This window comes from Perognathus longimembris, chromosome 23 (genome assembly GCF_023159225.1).
Source record: "Perognathus longimembris pacificus isolate PPM17 chromosome 23, ASM2315922v1, whole genome shotgun sequence".
Lineage (NCBI taxonomy): Eukaryota > Metazoa > Chordata > Mammalia > Rodentia > Heteromyidae > Perognathus > Perognathus longimembris.
This window is the reverse complement of record NC_063183.1, coordinates 7,223,342-7,244,267: the sequence shown is the minus strand read 5'-3', so window position 1 is coordinate 7,244,267 and position 20,926 is coordinate 7,223,342. Positions and strand designations below refer to the sequence as shown.

Genomic DNA, 20,926 nt, shown 5'->3' with positions numbered 1-20,926 from the left:
CCAGAAAGGCTACAAATCAAAGAAAGGTTGGACAAATGGGACTGCATCAAACTTCAGAGCTTCTGCACGGCAAAAGACATAGCTCGCAAGATAAACAGAAAGCCCACAGACTGGGAGAAGATCTTTACCGGCCATTCAACGGACAAAGGCCTCATATCTAAAATATATACAGAACTAAAAAAATTACCTTCTTCCAAACAAAAAACCGCAAAGAACCAATAGCCCCCTCATCAAGTGGGCTAAAGACTTACAAAGAGACTTCTCTGATGAGGAATTGAGAATGGCCAAGAGACATATGAAAAAATGCTCTACATCACTGGCCATAAAGTAAATGCAAATCAAAACAACATCGAGATTCCATCTCACCCCAGTAAGAATGTCATATATCAAGAAAACTAACAATAACAATTGTTCGAGGGGATGTGGCCAAAAGGGAACCCTACTTCACTGTTGGTGGGAATGTAAACTGGTTCAGCCACTGGCAAGCAGTATGGAGATTCCTCAGAAGGCTAAATATAGAACTCCCCTATGACCCAGCAGCCCCACTTTTGGGTATCTATCCAAAAGACCACAAACAAAATCACAGTAATGCCACCAGCACAACAATGTTCATTGCAGCACAATTTGTCATAGCGAGAATCTGGAACCAACCCAGATGCCCCTCAGTAGACGAATGGATCAGGAAAATGTGGTACATATACACAATGGAATTTTATGCCTCTATCAGAAAGAATGACATTGTCCCATTTGTAAGGAAATGGAAACACTTGGAAAAAAATTATACTAAATGAAGTGAGCCAGACCCAAAGAAACATGGACTCTATGGTCTCCCTTATTGGGAATAATTAGTACAGGTTTAGGCAAGTCATAGCAGAGCACCACAAGGCCCAATAGCTATACCCTTATGAACACATACGATGATGCTAAGTGAAATGAACTCCATGTTATGGAGACAATTGTTATATCACAGTTGTAACTACTTTCAACATCCCATGTGTATCTGTAGCTTCTATTATTGATGATGTTCTTGTATCACTTTCCTGTGGTTGTACCTACACTATCTCTGTAATCTTATCTGAGTCTATTGGAAACCGTGTATACTGGTATTGGAACTAGGAAATTGAAAGGGAATACCAAAATTGAGAGACACAGGGTAAAAAAACGACAAACAACTACAAAAGCAATACTTGCAAAACTGTTTGGTGTAAGTGAACTGAACACCTCAGGGGGAGATAGGGAAAGGGGGAGACGGGAGGGGGGTATGAGGGACAAGGTAACAAACAGTACAAGTAATGTATCCAATGCCTAACGTATGAAACTGTAACCTCTCTGTACATCAGTTTGATAATAAAAATTTGGAAAAAAAAATCATGGGCTAAGCCCTGCTCTTTCATTCACACTTTTATCTTAGAATTGCTTCAAGGAGAACCCAAACTTCTAGAAACATACCTTATAAATTATCTATGCACATATGCAAAAATGACATATATCTAATTTATTTATTCAGTATTATATAGTCAAAATAAAATGCTAGAAGTCATACATCCAAAGGAGACTGATTATTTGTAGCATGTTATACACTCACAATGGAATACTATGCAGTCATATGCAGGAATGAGAAAGTCTGTCTTGATGTGAAATGATCTGAGCCAGATTAAGAACCAAAAAAAATGCAAGCTACATACAGCACAGGGTAAAGTTACTAGCATGCGTGTAAAACAGCTCATGTGTATGTGTGTACAGGTGTATCCATTTGCACAGAGCCTTAAGCTTTTCTGAAGGAGAATCAAGTCTACACCGCCCTTACTGTCCGAAGAAGACTAGAAGAGCTAGGAAGGGAGAATGCTTGCCACAGCGGCTGGATGTCTTTTGATTTCTAAACAATGAGCAGATTTTGGAAGGATAAAGGTATCACCAAGGTGACTGATGCACAGGTCAAAAGGAGATGTCTCATTCTTCACTAGATGTCTTTTGTGGGCCCACAGACTCTGGGATAAGTCAGAGGCTGGTCAGCTCCTGGGTTCTTGCTTCTAGCCACTTGGGTCCCCACAGGGCTGGCCCCATGGGCCCCTGCATTTCTGCAGATTGGCCCACACACCAGTTCCACTTCCTTCTGTGTAGACAGCACAGGCTCACTTCCCTCTGATCTGCCCTCAGACACAGACCAGCAGGATCTTCACCCACACACAAGGAAGCCAAGCAAGTTCCTTCTGCCCAAGAGAACAGGCTGTGCTGGCCACACAACCCACAGGCAAGAGACTTGTGAGTCACAGACACACACACACACACACACACACACTCACACACAGTCTCCAGGATAGAGAGCTGAAGAAGGTTCCTTCTCAACACCCAGTCTCCTCTAGAACATGTCTGTCTAGCAGCCTGGGAGACTGACATGCTCATCTGACCACAGCCTAGCTTGCTGTTGGAAAGGCCACTCCATGGAAGGCTTGTTACTGGGGTGGTGTCTCTTGGACAGCATCTTCACCCATCACGTCCTTGTACTGCCGCTTGAAGAAGCCGAGCTGTCAGGACAGAGAGAGAAAGAGAGTCGGGCTTCAGAAGCAGGGAATGGGGTGGGGTGCGGGACACCACAGGTAAAGGTTGGATAAACCAGGAGGGAAGGCAAAAAGGGCTGAGAAGGGCCAAAAACAAATGGCACAGAGTGTAGGCAGTGAGAAAATAGCATCAATGTTGTGTTGGGGCTAGGAAGTATAACAAGAACCAGGTAGGGTGGCTCGTTCCTGTGGTCCCAGCTTGTAGGAAGGCAGAGATAGGGAAAACCATGTGAGTCACAGACTCAGAGAGAGGGAAGGCCACCTTGAGGTAGCAAGTATGTAAGACTCCATCACAACAATAAAAACCAAGGGAAGGTGGTTCATGCTTATCATCTTGGCCACACAGGCAGCATAATAGGGGGACTGCAGTCCAGGCTGACCCAGGCTACAATGCAAGACCCTATCTCAAAAATGACCAAAGCATAAAGGACGGGAGTTGAGTTATACCTGCCTAGCAAGCATGATACCTTGAGTTCAAACCCCAGAACTGGCAAGATTGTGTATTTATTATTAATTTTCATTGTATTATTATTTAACATTATATTTTATTATTTCATTGTCATTATGTTTTGTGTGTGTGTGTCAGTACTGGGGCTTGAACTCAGAGCCTGAGTGCTGTCTCTTACGTTTTTCATTCAAAACTTAAACTCTACCACATGAGCCACAGCTCTACTTCCAGTTTCTTGCTGTTTCATTAGAGATAAAAGTCTTGGGGCTTGGAATGTGGCTTAGCAGTAGAGTACTTGCCTAGCAGACATGAAGCCCCGGGTTCAATTCCTCAGCACCACATATAAACAGAAAAAGCTGTAAGTGGCACTGTGGCTCAAGAGGTAGAGTGCTAGCCTTAAGCAAAAAAGCCAGGGACAGAGCTCAGGCCCTGAGTCCAAGCCCCAGGACTGGCAAAAAAAAAAAGTCTCATGGGGTCTGGGAATATGGCTCCAGTGGTAGAGTGCTTACCTAGCATGCATGAAGCCCTGGGTTTGATTCCTCAGAACCACATAAACAGAAAAAGCCAGAAAAAAAAAAGAGGCTCAGGGATAGCCCTCAGGCCCTGAGTTGAAGCCCCAAGACTGGCAAAAAAAAAGGGAAAAGAAAAAAGACAACAAATAAATGCTGGTGGGAATGTCGGGGAGTGACCCTCATAACAAAGTAGGGAATCCAGGACAAGTCTTTAATTAACTATTTTCAGTCATGTATTTCTCCGTGTCTTTTTTGTTTCTCTTTATGCCAGTCCTAGGAGTTGAACTCAGAGCCTGGGCAACTGTCCTTGAGCTTTTACACTCAAGGCTAGCACGCTACCATTTGAACCACAACTCAATTTCTGGCTTTTTGATGGTTAACAGGAGTTACAAATCTCACTTTCCTGCCCAGGTTGGCTTTGAACCATGATCCTCAGATCTCAGCGTCCCGAGTAGCTAGGACTGCAGGTGTGACCCACTGGCGCCCAGCACCATCTGATTCTTAATGAAACATGAATGTGGTCTTGATAGAATTGTTGTGTTCTAGACTTATCTCCTGACTGCGATGGGGGTGCACTGCCTAGCGGGGATAAATCACAGTCCACAGAAGGGAAGCCAACTTTCCTCTCTCCTTGGTTGGCATGTAAGCCTTCCCCTCCGGGAGGGCCCATGGCTCTCCCACACAGCACCCACACCAGGGTCTCCCAGAGAGGAGGCAAAGAGGCCCTGGAAAAAACCAGCATTTGGAGGAACAACTCATTCCCACAGAGCCCATCTCCCCTCACCTGTGTTCAGATCACAGCACCCCCAACACCCCAAATTTCCAAGCCATCCCTCCTTTCAAGCCAGACTGCCTCCAGCTGCTCCTGAGACTCCAAACAGCTAACCCATCAGATGGAGCCCCACATTCACACAGTCCCCCCAGCTTCCCCCCAGCCCTGGGGCTCTACTCACCACCCAGGAGGAGCTGAACTCCCAAGGCCAAAGCCATCACGAAGCAGCACACTGGAGGGAAGTGGAGGGGTGCTCAGCCTCCCTGGGGTGGGGGGTAGTTAAAATAGTGACTCAGGGCCTCAAAGGGCAGGAGGCGGGGTAAAGCAAGGAAGAAGGCCCCAGTGAATCGGAACACAGGGGAGGCTGGGCACCAGTGGCTCACGCCTGTCATCCTAGCTACTCAGGAAGCTGATATTTGAGGCTCAAGGTTCAAAATCAGTCCAGGCAGGAAAATCCATGAGACTGTCATCTCCAATGAATCAGCAAGACATGGAAGTGAAGGTGTGGTTCAAGTGGAAGAACATCAGCCTTGAGCAAAAGAAGAAGGAGAAGGAGAAGGAGAAGAAACAAAAAGCTAAGGGACGGCACCCCCACACAGAGGTCAAGCCCCAGGACTGGCCCAACTTAAAACAACACTAAAGACAGGCTAGAAAATTCTCTCTTACTGTTCTCCTGGACAAACCAGCACTATTTACAAAGGTCTGGATTCTTTCTCCTAAAGACCTTGGTTTTCCAGTGCTTGGTTTTCCATAGCTCTTCCGGGCCTTGGAGCTCTCTGGGTGCACAAAAGTAGAGAGGAAGGAGGCTAGACAAGCAGCAATAGAGGCCCCCAAAGGGAAGCTGGAGTGTGTCAGGAGTGTGAGAAGATGGTCAAGGTGTTTGTGTAACAAGCAGAGCCTCCCCCTCTCTTCTTGCCAGGCATGGTAGCACTCTGCTGAGGCAGGCAGATTATGAGTTCAAGCCTAGGTTACATAATAACACCTTGTTCTGAAAAGAAAAAAATACATGATCAACAAAATGGTAGTACATACAAAAGGCTCAGCAGTAAGAACAGATTGAAAAAGTGCATTCACATGGCCGAACCCAATCTTTCCTTTGTACTAGAACAGCGGCTGGGTGCTGTCCCTTAGTTTTTTCACTCAAGGTTAGTCCATCTCCACCACTTGAGCCATAGTTCCACTTCAGGCTTTTTCTGCTTAACTGGAGATAAGTGTCTCATGTACTTTCTGCGCTAGCCAGGTTGGAACTGTGATCCTCAGATCTCAGCCTCCTGAGTAGCTAGGATGACAGATGTGAGCCACTGGCACCCAGCTGAATTCAATCTTGCCTGAAGTCAAAGACAGACAGTAGACTGTATGAGGTACAGTCATGTCATAAAAAGTTAAAGAACAGGGAAAAAATAATTAGGTAGGCTAGAAATCAGAACAGTGACCCTCCCAGGCCATCAGAGACATGCTTAAAACATCTGGTACAGGGCTGGGGATATAGCCTAGTGGCAAGAGTGCCTGCCTCATATACACGAGGCCCTAGGTTCGATTCCCCAGTACCACATATACAGAAAACGGCCAGAAGCGGCGCTGTGGCTCAAGTGGCAGAGTGCTAGCCTTGAGCGGGAAGAAGCCAGGGACAGTGCTTAGGCCCTGAGTCCAAGGCCCAGGACTGGCCAAAAAAAACAAAAAAAAAAAAAAAAAAAAAAACCATCTGGTACAAATAACATTTGACATTCATAGTGCCCAGTTAAGCCCCACAACCAACAAATAAATAAAAGACAATAGTAATAATAATCAAAACAACAACAAAACTAAAGCATTAAAGACATGATCCTATAAAGAAAGAACCCAGGAACAGAGTTTGAAGGCTAAATTATTTGACAAAACCTATACCTACAGCATAATTTGGTTTCTGTATATGTGAAAGTTATTTAAAATATCTAAAGTGAAGATTAAGTGTCAAGTATTTAATGTGCACTGCACTGTGGGGGATTTTATATGGCACTATAATTTGAACATGGGACCTCATGCTCACTGAGAAAGTGTTCTATCATGGAAGCCACTCTACTTCTTCTGCTTTTAGCCAGTTTTCTTAAACAATCTACAGGTTTTTACCAGGGTTAGCCTTATACTATGGTCCTCCTACCTATGTGTCTTGTGAAGCTGGGATTACAGGCACGAACCAGCATGCTCAACCCTATAAAAGTTCACTAAACCAAAATTTTAACCTCAATGTTAAAATTTAATGGACTAAAGAAATTAATTTGGGGGCTGGGAATGTGTCTTAGTGGTAGAATGCTTGCTTAGCATGCCTAAAGCCCTGGTTTGACTCCTCAATACCACATACACAGAAAAGGCCAGAAGTGGTGCTGTGGCTCAAGTTGTAGAGTGCTAGCCTTAAGCAAAAGAAGCTCAGGGACAGAGTACAGGTCCTGAGTTCAAGCCTCAGGACTGGCACAAAGAGAGAAATTATGTTGGATTTACCAAGGATACTCTTGAAGGGAATTCAGCCAAGGGTAGAAGTGAGGCTCCCCTGAAAAGCATCATATTGGCAGTTGAACAGCAAACCTCACCCCCTGTATAAGAAGCATGTGGTCAACAATTCTGTGCCTCTGTGAACTTCCCTCTGGGTTTGGAACCCTGAAGTATTTTTTGTTGCCAGGCCTGAGGCCTAGCACTGTCCCTGAGATTTTTTTATTTAAGGTTAGCACTCCACTTCTGAGTGGGGGTGAGGGGGCATGCGTGTGCGCTTAATTGGAAAGAAAAGTCTTAAGGTCTTTCCTGCCCAGGCTGGCTTGAAACCATGATCCTCAGATCTCAGCCTCCTGAGTAGCAAAGATTATAGGCATGAGCCACCAGCATTCAGCAACAGGTAATTTTAAAAATAATAACACTAATTCTCTATTTCTTCCATTTTCACCATTTCTTGTCTTTTAGACCCAATCTTCCATAATATCACATCTCATACATCATCTTTTATTTTGGACTTCCTAAAACAAGTAGGCTTGAGGTCAATGTTTTGCTGATTCCAACAAAATGAACGTTTCCAACTTTGTCTCAGTTGTAGTGTCACTTGACACAGCAGAAGTGTTTTGTTTCCCACTCCATTTCAGAGAAAAAATAAGGGTGAAAGGTAGCAAGATTCACTGTCACTGCTGTTCCTCAGATTAGGCATGTTCAGGAGGCCCCAACTTGTTGGGTACCGCATGATGAGAACCACCGACTCTAGCAGGCAATGGGGTTGGGGGCGGGGGAGGCCTGTAATCCCAGCAATGGGAAAAAAAGAGAATCCAAAAAATCAAGGCCAGTGTAGGCTACATCTACTCTAGCCCTGCCAACCCAACAGGTGCAACTTAAAAGTCAATACATCCAGGAACTGTTTCATAGCAATATAAATTTATGTTAAGTGAATCGTCATGATGATAATACACATTTAAGCCAGATAGCTGTGGCTCACACCTCTAATAGTAGCTACTTCAGGAGGCTGAAATCTGAGGATTAGGATTTGAAGGCAACCCAGACAAGAAAGTTACCTCCAATGAACCACCAAAAAAAGAAAGTCTAAAATGGAGCTATGGCTCAAGTGGCAAAGCACTAGCCTTGAGTAAGAAAGTTCAAGGAGGCCAGGCACTGGTGGCTCAGGTCTGTACTTCTAGCCCAGGAGGCTGAGATCTGAGGAGAGTGGTGCAAAGCCAGCCCCAGCAGGAAAGTCAGAGAAACTTTTATCTCTAATGAGCCACCAGAAAACCAGAAGTGACACTGTGTGGCTCAAGTGGTAGAGCACTAGCCTAGAGCAAAAGAGCTCAGGGACAGCGCGTAGGCCCTGGGTTCAAACTCCAGGACACACACACAAAGTAAATTTTGAACGACAAGCAAAAATATCCATTATGGGATCGACAAGACACGTATGAGTAGACGATGGCACAGATCCCTGTGCATCTCACTGTCTACCCTCAATTCACCGGCATGTACTGTGGTGACTCAGGCCTGTCAGTGCCAGACAGGCTGGAAGTGTACATGTCTGAAAGTGTTCACACACAGTGGCAGAACTACAGTGATCCACTGTTGAGACCAGATGTGGTGAGGTGACTCCACCTGACCTGGATGACCTCAATGACCTTGGCCCTGATGATTGATCATGATGCAGTCCACGTCCTTGTCAAAGCAGGAGGTGACTCCAACCCAGCCTCTGTCTACACTGCCAGTCCTTGCAAAAACTAAATGTCAAGTGAGCGCACAGAAAATGACAGAACACAGAACTGACCCAAATCTACGTCTGATCTCCCCATAGAAGCAAAAGCATTCAGTTCATATGTAAGAAAAGCATCTTTTCTCTCCCACTAGTTGCTTCATTTCTGTGAATCTTGAGAGAATTGTTTTTTTCTTAAGGGTTCCCGCTTTGGCCAGGTGGCTCAGCCCTTGTTGAATTACATTTTAGTTACATACATACTTTTCCTGATCACTTCAATGAAGACACCCTGTGAGAAACTCCTTGAACTTTAGTTGCATCCTGTTCATTAAGTCACATCCTATTTTTTTAAAGTTTTCCATCAAGCTTTTAATGAAAAGATCATAAAATAACAGTTTCTCATCACTGTACAGTAAGACTGCACACTTCTAAATGGAGATCAGTCGTCGGTCAATCACATGTGTATGACACTGGAGCACTGCATACCTGCAGCTCTGACCTGAATTTTACCCTAATTCTCCAGGTATGTGAACTCAATGTGATGAGTGACAACGGCAGTGGCCAGTACAGGAGTGCGATCCTGGTGTCCCTCCCCCTCTTTGGGAAGGGTGTAAAGTAGGACATGATCCCTCTTCCAATTCCCATTAAACAAAACAGCTTCCCCTGCCCCCTCAAGGTATTTGCAAATGAGCCAGAGCCCAATCTACAGCCCCTGGGGGGTGGGGTGGCAGGGGGAAGCAAGTGATGGGTAGGGTAGAGAGGCTCCCCTTAACAACTGTCCCCAGAGGATCCTGCCAAGTGGAGGAGGGACCCTGGGGACCCTCCCTGTCCCATTTGAGGTCTGTTATGCAGCAATTTTTAGGTCAATAAATTACAGCAATAAATAGTAAGATGAGGTAGGGAGAGGGGTTTCTGTAGAAAATTAAAGTGGGCAACTGAAGCTGGGGGCATCCGAGGAAGGGGGTCCTGGGCAGCCTCAGCTCCCACATCTCCCCCCCATCCCATCTGGAATGTCAGACTGAGGCTCTGGTCAGGTCCTTTGCCATTCCCTCATTCCTGGCATACACTTCACAGGTTCAGTTAATATGGAACCCCAAGATGACTGGGGGCATGGAGGAACTTGGTCCCTTCAGAGGGCCATGGCAGAAGTCACATCCTTTTGCAGATTGTGAGCCTGAGCTCAGCCAATGGGAGTGGAGGGGTGGAGCCTGCTGTGTTAGGGATAAAAAAGGAGCAGCCTGCCTGCTCTGGGCACTTGTTTGCCAAACTTTTGGCTGACATCGGACCTGTCAGCGGAGGTAAACTTTGCCTCCCCATGTTCCTTCCAAATTGGTGTCCTTATTCCTACATGACATCCCAACATCCCTAGCTATTTCTAACAAGTATTTATTTACCCAACAGAACTGAGCCTCTCTTCCTTACTATGGAGAACTTTTTGTCCACCTGTGACCAGAACAAAACGAAACAAAAGGTCTTCGTTTCAGATTTTTCTTTTTCCTTTTTCTCTTTTCTGTGTCAGTCCTGGGGCTTGAACTCAGGGCCTGGGTGCTCCCCCTGAGCTTCTTTTTGCCCATGGCTAGTGTTCTACCACTCCTGGCCCACTCCAGTTGGTTTGGGGTTTGTTTGTTTATTTGTTGGTTTTATTAGTTTATTGATGAGAAGAGTCTCATGGACTTTCTTGCCCAGGCTGGCTTCCAACCCTGGTCCTCAGAGCTTAGCCTCCTGAGTAGCGAAGATTACACATGAGACACCAGCACCCAGCCAGTTTCAGAACTTTGATTTACTTCCAGTGAAAGCACAAACATCTCTGTGTATGTTTTAAATTTATTAGGGCAAATATTTAAAATACACTGGTTTTTTTCCCACAATCATCTTCTGTCATTTTTTTTTATTTACTATATTTGGAGTCTCAAAAAAGAGAGGCGGCCCAGCCTCTTTTGAGCTGAAGCTGGGTGAGCTGCAGAGTTCTAGGGTCAAGCCTTCATCAAGGGGAGGGAACTCCAGTGCTCCCCACTGGCCATGCTGATCTGGGCTGGATCCCACTTTACAAACTCCAGTGTGCTGACAATTTCACTCCAGTTCATCAAGAAATCTGAACCATAACTCCCAAAAAATGTGAGGAGCTGGCACTGACAAGAATTTTCTAGACATGAGAAAGCTAAGGAGGTATCGAGCAGCTTACACCATGATCCTCAAACCCACCTTCCAGAGACAGAACTTCAAGATAGAGGTCCCACATTACCCACACGAAAGGAATAGGGAGACACTGAAAGGGTGTGAGGACCAGTGGCTTACTCAGGTCTCCATCTGGGAAACCAGAGCCTAGAGGAGGTAGGGAGCCCCGGGTCTGTTTTCCAGGTAGCAATTCCAAGGGAAGTTCATGGCCGTGGCTGGGGTCCCGACTCCAGTCTCCAGTTGGAGTTTTGACAAGACAATGCCTCTTCTCTTCCCAAAGGGCAGGCACAACCTGGGCCCAGCTCTTCCCGGTGGAATGCTCCTTTCCCTGACTTGGACAGGAAGAGGACCAGGAAAGCTCTCCGGGAAGAAGGTACAAAGCAGAAGAGAGGGGTGACTCCTCCCTGAGCAGCCTACGTATCTGCTACCCCATTTTCTGTGAAAGCCTCTGCGACCCCATTTTCTGGCACAGCCTTCTGCTGTCCATTTGCTTCCTCCATCATTTTCTTGTACTGACGGTTGAAGAAGCCCACCTGTGGAGAGGAAGGAGAAAATCAAGAGAAGATCAGAGGCCAAGCATCCATGGCTCACACCTGTAATCCTAGCTACTCAGGAGGCTGAGTGGAAGCCAGCCAGCCCAGAAAAATCTGAATCGTTATTCTCCAATTAACCATTAGAAAAAAAAGGAAATAAAGCCAGAAATGGAACCATGGCTCAAGTAGTAGAGTGCTAGCTTTAAATGGAATACGTGAATGGACAATGCCAGGCCTCAAATCCAAGCCGCAGTACTGGCACCATAAATAAATGAGAAGAAGAAGAGAGAAGGAGGAGGAGAGAAGGGGGAGGAGGAGGAGAAAAGGGGGGGGAGGAGGAGGAGGAGGAGGAGGAGGAGGAGGAGGAGGAATATGATGATGATGATCAGAAGGTCCAGTACAAGAGAGGAGAGGTGACTGAGGGAAAAGGAGCTGTCACCATTTCTGGAGCATTGGCTATGTTCCTAGCACTAGAAAGCTGTGTATACTGTGTAGTTACACAAGACTACATGGCTATCAAGTGAAAGAAACATTTATGGCCATCACAGAAAGACACAAAGATCTAGAGTGGACTCCATGAAAGAAAGCATGAAGTGAACAAAACCTGGGATGACTCCATATTGAATCCTGGGCCTGCTTTCTGCTGTGTCTGGGGCAAGGGGAACACAACCACACAGAGGGAGAAGTTGGTAGAAAAGGGAGAGAGGTGAGAGGAGGTCTGGGATCCAGGGGAGGACAATGCTTGGGTGCACATGAGTGTACACACACACACACACACACACACACACACACACACACACACACTGGAGACCTTGGAAGCAGGAGGGAGTTTCTCACAGACAGTGACTTTGTAAAGACAAGGAGATTCCCACAGGAAATGACCTGGGAAGGAGGAAGGAATCTCTCACAGGAAGTGACCTTGGAAGAGGAAGGGAGTTTCTCATAGGAAGCGACCTAGGATATGCCTTAGACTCCCAAATCACCTCTCTGTTTCTGGTAGGAAGAGTAGGATCTGAGCCTGGGGTTTGAAGTGGCCTAAAACACTCACCTTGTACAGGGCAGCTGTGATGAGGGCCAGCAGCAGCAGCCCACCCACGGAACTGCCCACGATGAGGGGAATAGGGTTGGGCACCTCGTAATTCTCCAGCACTGTCTTCACCTGATGGGAGGTGAACATGTCAGGGAATTGCAGGCCTCTAGATTCTCAGCTTCCCCGATGGCCAGCCTTTAGGTCCCTCCTGTCCTCTCGTCCCAGGCCCCTCTCCCAGGGCTGAGATGCAAAAGCATTCATCCATTGAGGGACATTGTCCTGCCAGGGACCCTCCCCAAATCCTTCCCTCTGGGTCTGCAAATCCCCCAACCAGCACCATGAAGTCACTACCTGGGCCCTCAGAAACGCCTCCTGGCCTGGCAGCTGGGAATACACAGCTGTGTCGAACGTGATCTCAGCCACCGTTGTGACCAACACCTTCTTCTGCAATGTCTGCCGAGGGGAGAAGTTGCTGAGGGAGCTGGGTCTGAGGCGTCAAGCTCAGAGCTCCAGGACTTCCCTGGCTTGAGGACGGCCCCGCGTGCCTCAGAGCACAGGTGTACACACCTTGCTGACCCAGCCGAAGCTGAGGTTGCCCTGCAGGAGGAAGTCCAGCTGCTCCTGGATGCCGAAGGAGGGGATGTCACAGCGGAACCTCAGGCAGTCTGCGATGGAGCAGTTCTGGGGACAGAGATGCCATGTTGGACCAGCCAGAGGCAGGTGAATTTTAAGGTAAGAGACAGCATTAAACAGTGAGATTGATGGGAAGGAGCAGTCCACCTGCTGTCATGTGATTCCTGAATCAAAAATCCCTGATGTGTGACCCAAGGTGGGCGATAGCCAGGAGCCCTCTGCCCAGAGCTCTCCTCACCAGCACGGGATCTTCCTTCATACGAGCCCGGAAGTCAGACTGCTTGGGAACTATTCTCTCTGAAGAGCACTGGATAGATGGGTTCTAGAAAAAAAAAAAAAGATATGGAGAGAATAATGTCTCAGAGGGGGATCTCAGAGATCCATGATGGATAGGAAGGTGGGAACCTAAGTGCAAAAAGCTGCGCAGTAAGGAGCACACAGTCTTGAGTACCTGGGGGTGTAGCTTCACTTCCGTCCACACAGCTGTCCCGCCTACTTCTACAGGTACCCAGAAGTGGATGCTCACGGGCAGATCCCTCTGTCCCAGGTTATGTGCCTGCTCAGAAATCAGAACGGAGGCCTTCGTCAGACTCACAGCTCAGCCTGTTGTCCAGGGCCCAGCGTCCTGCTCAGCCTGAGCTGCGAGATGCCACCACCTGCCTGGTATCCGTGCTTCACCATGCCGCTCAGCTCGTGCTCTGTGGCTGAGAAGTTGAGGTATTTGGTGGAATCCTCCAAGCTGGAGAGAGAAGAGGTGAGCGTGACTTTCACGTGCCAGGGAGCTCTCTTGAGGAGAGCCTGGCTCTGTCATGATGGGACAGAGGGAGTCAGGAGGCCTTAGAATGATGTGGAATGAGGCCTGTGACTGAGCTGGGATAATAAAGATTCTAGGAGGGTTGGGATGTAGCAGTGGCAGTGTCCTGGGTTCAATCCCCAGTACCAAAAAGAAGAGAATATATGTGTGTATATATAGACAATATTGTCTCTCTACATAGAATACAAATATAGTATATGTTGTGTATATGTATACAATATTCACATATATATAATACATACCTTTATATTATATATGTATATAGGTGTATATACATATAAACCCACAAACAACCAGGTGCAGGTAGCTCATGCATGTAACCCTAGCTACTCAGGAAGTTGAGATCTGAGCATCGTGGTTCAAAGCCAGCCCAGGCAGAAAAGTCCATGAGATTCTTATCTCCAAAGAACCACTAGAACCAGAAGTGGAGCTGTGGCTCAAAGTAGTAGAGCACTGGCCTTGAGTAGAAAAGGTTAGGGACAGGGCCCATTCCTCATGACCAAAATACAAAAAAAGAAGAAGATTCTAGAGGATATGCAGTTATGACCCAAATGGTAGTGCACCTTGAATAACAACAAAAAAAAAGCTAAGTAAGAGCACAAAGCCCTAAGTTCAGTCTCCAGTTCTGGCTTGCACCCACGCGCACACACACACACACACACACACACACACACACACACACACACACGCACACACCTCCTGCCCTAGTTAGGTGGAGAAGAAGCTTGATTCCAGGCGCCACACGCCTACCGCATACCTGCTGACCACAGCATAGACCGCGTACTTCACCGGCAGCTCCTGCTGCAAGGTGCTCTTGCTGGTCCTGGGTGAGTTGTTCTCACTGGAGAAAGAGGACACAGCCCCTTGGGCAAGGGCCCCAGAAGGCCAGGCTACACAGTGACTCCCAGGGGAGCGGGGACAAGGGGACAAGGTGGCTCCCCTGAATCTTTTGCCACGCTCACCTGGTCACATTGGCTGTCATGAGTAGCTTGTCTCCCAACATGGCTTTGGGGGAGACATCAAAAGTAGCCAAGAAGAAAATCTGAGCGAGAGGGCAGAAGGAGGAGGTGAGGTAGGGGTGAGGCAGGAGGGGGGCAGGGAGGAGGGGTGGATGGGAGCCAGGCTGACCTGTGTGCCACCGTAGAAGATGACATGGCCGATGTGGCAGCTGGTCCTCCTGATGTTCAGATCCTGGGTCTGGGCGCTGCCACAGGTCAGGGTGAGTGGGCGCTGATACAGCGAGCTCTTAGGCAAAGGCAAGTGGAACAGCACTGATGAGGATTGATTAGGGATCCGAGAGACTCAGCATCCCAAGAACACTGTCCTAGAACCCACCTTAGGATGTTTTGGGGGGGGCTCAAACATGGGGCCTGGGCACTGTCCTTTAGCTCCCCCCCACCCCAGGTCTAGTAACTCTGCCACTGAAGCCAAACCCTTACTTCCAGCTTTTTGCTGATCAATGGGACAATAGGAGTCCCAAGCTTTGTTTTTTCTACCAGGCTGGCTTTAAAACACAGTCCTCAGATCTCAGCCTCCTGAGTAGCTAGGATGACAGGTGTGAGCCACCAGAGCCAAGCTAGGAACTCATTTCTGATAGGCATGTCTTTAAATGCTCAAAGTGAAGTGTATTCGCCCTTCCAGCCCACCCAGCCAAGCCTAGACCTGGTGGCCTATTAGAGACTGATGAGCCATGACCCCCTAGCCTGAGCTCTGACCTAATACAACCCACTGGCTTCATCCTTTCCCAAGGGGGAAGCACCTGGCTGCCAGTCACTCGCCGATAGGACAGCCCTGCTGGGTAGATGAAGGTGACCGTGGTCCCGTAGGAATCCTCGCCATCGTTGGACACTGTCACGTTCACATTTAGGTCTAGGGTGCTTCCCACCACCACAGTCTGCAGGCTGAGTGTTGGGAGTGAAAAGATGAGATGATTCTGTGACTGAGGTCAGATATGGTCTAGGGGGTGACCCATGAGGTGGGGGTGGGGGTGTTAGGTAGGCAAGGGAGAGGACATTTGAGTCCATGGGGGAAGGGAGACAGGGCAGAGGCAGCAGAGCCAGGTCCTGGGAGGAAGGGTGTGGCCAGAAGGCAGATCTAGAGGCTAGAAGTTCACCCTGAGAAGTCGAAGGTGACACCAAGGTCATCCTGGCAGATGTGGTCAGCTCCACAGTTCTTCTCAAAGGGGAGCTGAGAGAAAAGCAAGGAAAGGTTGTGTGGAAATCTAGAGGCAGCTCCCTCTGCCCCCCGACTGGAGGCCTCAACACCACAGGAGGCCCAACTCACAGAAGCCGTGTAGTAGGTCTTCATGTTCTTATCCAACATAGGAGTGAGATTTTTGAAGGAAGACAGGGGCAGGCCCACTAGAGAGAAGTTGAGGCGCAAGGTGATGGGGGTCACCGCCTCCTCCACACAGTCCTAGAGGGTGGGCAGTGAAAGCAGGTGCTTAGGAAATCACCAAGCAGTGACTTTGTCCAGTCGTCCTGTCTGTAAAGGGGGAGATGACAACTCCGGCCTCAATGAGCAAGTGCTACTCTGCCCCACAAAACCTTGCTCACCCAGGCAGAAAACACACCCTGTTCTTTTCTTGGCCTAGCCTGTTGCCAGCCACCCCCCCCCCCAGCAATGATGCCCACCTACACTCACACCCGTGTCCGTACAAGGCCCTCTTACCGGGAGGAGTAATTCCACTTGTTTGCAATGCGAGCTCAGTCCAAGGACTTCATTCCAGGTCAGAATCCGTGTCTTTGTGTCCTTGAAGATGGCACGGGGAATTGGACGGCCAGGGTCCAGGGCCAGGTCAAAGGTCATGGAGCTCTGAAGGTTGCCTGTAAGGGAAAGCAGAATAGGAGAGCACCAGACAACAAGTGAGCAAACAGGAAGTTTGGAGGTTCCAGAGGCAGGGGTTGCGGAAGTTTGGGGTATCCTGGGTCACTCACCTAGCTGCTGCTTAGAACTTTCAGTAACATGAAGGCAGACATCGGCACGGCCCAGTGTCTGGACGGTGGCTTGGTGGTTCTGACACTGGAACACAGTCCTGGAGATCTCTGCAGGTGAGAAGCGGATGTTTGCAGACACCCGGAGGATGGGTCTGGTCCTGTAGGCAAACACAAAGCTGAGACGCTGTCCAGGATACTTCCTGGGAGCACTAACCTGCAAGTGGGGAGGCCTGGGGGACCACACCCAGACCTTGGATGGAAGAGGAATGTCTGAGGAAGGTTCTCACCTGAGCAGCAGCACATGGCCCCGGGACCCCACGGCCAGGTCCACCAGTCCATCCTGGGTGAGGTCCTGACCCCCGCTCAGCGACTGCCCAAAATACTGGAGGCTGGAGGAGAGCTGGGAGGCTGCAATCCTCTGCCCAGAAGAGGAGGAGGGGAGAGGGGGAGGGTTCTGATTAGAGTGCCAAGGTGGGTGCACCACCAAATGAACCACACATCCACTCCCAGCTTTTGGCTGCTCAACTAGACATAAGGGTCTCTCAGAGTTGTCTGGTTTTGAACTATGATTCTCAGATTTCCACCTCCTGGGTAGCTAGGATTATAGACACCAGCCACTGATGCCCAACTCACACACACACACACACACACACACACACACACACACACTTATGTATATGAACCTAGATCTGATTCCACAGTGTTACTCACTACACGTTGCGTTGAAAATGAACTATACACCAGGTGCCAGCGGCTCATGATTGTAATCCTAGCTACTCAGAAGGCTGAGATCTGAGGATCATAGTTTGAAGCCAGCTCAGGCAGGAAAGTCCCCATGAAACTCTTATCTCCAATAAACTACTTGAAATATCCACAAGTATCTCTGTGGCCCAAGTGGTAGACCACTAGCCTTGAGTACAAGAAGCTTAGGGACAGCAACCAGGCCCACAGTTCAAGCCCCAGTACCAGCAAAAAAAGAAGGAGGAGGAGGAAGAGGAGGAAAAAAGAAGGAAGGAAGGGAGGAAGGGAGGGAGGGAAGGAGGAAGGAGGAAGGAAGGAAGAAAGGAAGTCAAAATCAACTGTACAACTCGGCAAAGGAAGAATGCCAGGCGGGAAAAAAAATTTGACAGAAAATGAGGGATAAGGTGACACTGTTCAAAAATAAATGTACTCAATACCTGACTAATGTTACTATAACCCCTCTGTACATCATCATTACAATATAATTTTTTTAAATAATCTAGTGAGCATGCAATTTTATGTACCTCATTGCGGTTTTGATTTGTTGGTGCCTGATCAAAAAATAGTTGAGGGGCTGGGGATATGGCCTAGTAGCAAGAGTGCTTGCCTCCTATACATGAGGCCCTGGGTTCAATTCCCCAGCACCACATATACAGAAAATGGCCAGAAGTGGCGCTGTGGCTCAAGTGGCAGAGTGCTAGCCTTGAGCAAAAAGAAGCCAGAGACAGTGCTCAGGCCCTGAGTCCAAGCCCCAGGACTGGCAAAAAAAGAAAAAAGAAAAAAAAATTTTGAACATCTTTTTAATGTATTCTTTGGCCTTTGTTAATTCTTTTTGTCTGAACACCTTTATTACTCTGCAGGATGTGACATTTTTTTCCTGCCTGTTTTTCCAGGCTCCTTTTGAATGGCCCTTGTTAATTTTCTTTGGAAAAAAATCTATTTAGATATTTGAGTGTGTATGCCGGCTGGCATGCATGAGTCTGTGTGTGTGTGTCTGTGTGTGTGTGTGTGACTGCTGGGGCTCGAATTCTGGGCCTCATATTCTCACTTAGCTCTTTTGCTCAAGGCTAGCACTCTATCATTTGAGTCACAGCTCCACTTCCTGCTTTGTTGTTGTTGTTGTTGTTATCATTTGGAGATAAGAGTCTCCCAAACTTTCCTGGCCCAGCTGGCTTCAAAACTCAATCCTCAGATCTCCACCTCCTGAGTAGCTAGGATTATAGGCATGAGCCACCAGTGACCAGAAAGTATTTTTTCAGTTTGCATTTGCTTGATGTTTGCCAAGGAAAGCAGCCATTTATCCTAGTGACTCCTATTGCTATCCTCCTGGGCAGAGAGATCCTAGAGGCATATTTCATGGATGGCAAGAATGCAATGAAAATCATATATCATCCAGGGATGAGAAGACACATGTCCTGAAACCTATACTTAGGAGCAACAGGAAACCACTGAGAGATGGAGCACTGGGTTAGGAGTCAGAAGTTACCATTCCTAGTCCTCTGGATCCTGGACAGGTCAAATTACACCTGGAAAACAGGTTTGCTATAGAAGTAAGGCTATGGGTCAAGTGGTAGAGCAACAACTTTGAGAGAGAGGAAAAAAGCTAAGTTGAGAGACCATGAGGCTCTGAATTCAAGCTCTAATCCAATACACACACACACACACACACACACACACACACACACACACACACACACACACACACACACCCCAAAGGCAAAATAGGCTTGCTGAGCTGGGGACTATGTATCTTTTACATTGGTGGGTGATTAAGAAGCCTGAATGGGAAACTCAGTGCGTAAGAAAAACAGGGCGTAAGATATCACCAAAAATGTACACACTGCCCTACTATGTAACTGTAACCTTTTTGGACACCTTGCCAAAAAAATTTGTGTTCAATTAATAAATAAATAAATTTTTTAAAAAAGAAGCCTGAATGGGAAACTCCTGGATCATGGAGCTGTGCTATGAAGCAGTACATCTATCGATCAGAGTTGCCATTTCTTAACGCCAAAGGTTTAACTTGCTACAAAAGGGATGAGTGCTGGAAAAAAGGGGGTCACCTTCCTGGTGACTGTGAGAAAGGCAAAAGAAGCATACAGACACTGTCACAGTCATGAAGCACACCAACAGGGCCTCACCTGGGTGTGTGCAGGGCCCAAGCCCAGGCCTGGGGTGCCATGAAAGATGTAAACAGCACCGCGGTTCTCCTGCTCTCCTGGAGCCCCAACGGCCACGTCTGTCAGCATGTCCCAGTTCACGTCCCCAAGCACGGTCATGGCCGCCCCAAAGCGGCCCAAGAAATGGCCCTGTTCCCCATGGAGAACAGACCCACACCGCCACGGAGCCCTCTGCACAATACAACCAGTGTCAGCCCACCCCAGGCTGGACCACCACCCCCTACCCCCACCCAGCGCTGCCCATCTGCCACTCACCCCCCTGGGCATGGGGCACACAGACACCTGGCCCCCTCGGGTCTGCTCATAGTAATGGGGGGCCCCAATGAGGATCAGGTCAGTGTTGCCATCTCCATTGACATCCACAGAGCACAGGGAGGCCCCAAAGTAGGAGCCAATCTGGAGGGCAAAGCCTGAAGTCACCTGCCTGACCCCCCCAGCCTCCTCCCCTTCTGCACCCAGTCACCACACCCCCTTGGGGTCCACCCCACTCCTCCCCACACACCCACCTGGGTCCCTGTGACTTCAGCATTTGGCTGCCATTGCCCCGATTCCTGGGTGAACATGACAACCTTCCCCGTGTGCTGGTAACGAGGGGCCCCCATGACCAGGCTCCGCGCCCCCTTCCACAGGGCCACCTGGGTGGAGTAACCTGCAAGGACCAGGCCTCAGCACCAGGGCGACTCCCCTACTTCCCATCAGCCCGTCCAGGCCTTCCTTACCTAGGTAGGCATCCCTCATGTCCACATTCTCCTTAGACATGTTGATGAAAGTGGCACCCCTAATGGGGGAGTGCAGGAAGGCACCTCCGGACCAGTCGAAGCTACCCACGGCCCCCAAAACTGGTCCATCCTGGGAGGAAAGGATTCCAGAACTGAGCAGGCTGGAGTAAGAAGACAGCCTAGTCTGAAGAGAACCTGCCCCTAGCTTCATACCACCAACCCCCTCCGCTTCCTCTCCCTCATCCTCCATCCTCAGCCACAAAGAAACCACTCACAGGGGTGAAGGCCGCACTGAAGCCTTCCTGGGACATCTCCAGTTCGAAGGAACTACTGCTCCCGGTCCCTGTACCTGCAAAGACACAATGCCAGAGGCTTCAGGGAGAAAGATGGGATTGGCCAAGTCCAAGGAGGAGACTTAAGATCAGCATCATACTGGAAATTAGCCAGGGAGAGGCCATGATGCCTGAGCACATGTAAAGCCAGTAGCTCCCTGTCTGACATACCCTCGATGGCAAAGATCTTGTCTTTCAGCTGTTTTTGAATCTGCTTCAGTGCATCAAAGTTCTCCACATTAAATACGTAGTCCTGGGGAGGACTTGAGGCGATGATATTTAGTTCATCCCTAGATGTTGTTGCACGAAAAGCATCTCCAACCTGCTCCCAGAAAAGACCAATTCACCATGAAAATCACCCAT

General features: G+C 48.3%; 1 protein-coding gene across 1 annotated transcript in view; it reads right to left on the bottom strand.

The window, feature by feature from the left end:
* Positions 1-1,545: 1,545 nt before the first annotated feature.
* LOC125341064 (integrin alpha-X-like) overlaps positions 1,546-20,926 on the bottom strand; it is a 38,584-nt gene continuing 19,203 nt past the window's right edge. The window contains exons 11-32 of the mRNA XM_048333071.1: positions 20,735-20,885; positions 20,507-20,580; positions 20,232-20,361; positions 20,019-20,161; positions 19,768-19,908; positions 19,474-19,683; positions 16,879-17,009; positions 16,592-16,749; positions 16,326-16,480; positions 15,939-16,070; positions 15,769-15,842; positions 15,385-15,556; positions 14,784-14,900; positions 14,618-14,697; positions 14,413-14,496; positions 13,502-13,580; positions 13,293-13,397; positions 13,080-13,163; positions 12,776-12,889; positions 12,560-12,661; positions 12,227-12,337; positions 1,546-2,525 (exon numbers count right to left, since the gene is read on the bottom strand). Coding sequence (XP_048189028.1) covers positions 2,454-2,525; positions 12,227-12,337; positions 12,560-12,661; positions 12,776-12,889; positions 13,080-13,163; positions 13,293-13,397; positions 13,502-13,580; positions 14,413-14,496; positions 14,618-14,697; positions 14,784-14,900; positions 15,385-15,556; positions 15,769-15,842; positions 15,939-16,070; positions 16,326-16,480; positions 16,592-16,749; positions 16,879-17,009; positions 19,474-19,683; positions 19,768-19,908; positions 20,019-20,161; positions 20,232-20,361; positions 20,507-20,580; positions 20,735-20,885 — 2,619 coding nt within the window. The 3' untranslated portion in view covers positions 1,546-2,453. The remainder of the gene's footprint in view (positions 2,526-12,226; positions 12,338-12,559; positions 12,662-12,775; positions 12,890-13,079; positions 13,164-13,292; positions 13,398-13,501; positions 13,581-14,412; positions 14,497-14,617; positions 14,698-14,783; positions 14,901-15,384; positions 15,557-15,768; positions 15,843-15,938; positions 16,071-16,325; positions 16,481-16,591; positions 16,750-16,878; positions 17,010-19,473; positions 19,684-19,767; positions 19,909-20,018; positions 20,162-20,231; positions 20,362-20,506; positions 20,581-20,734; positions 20,886-20,926) is intronic.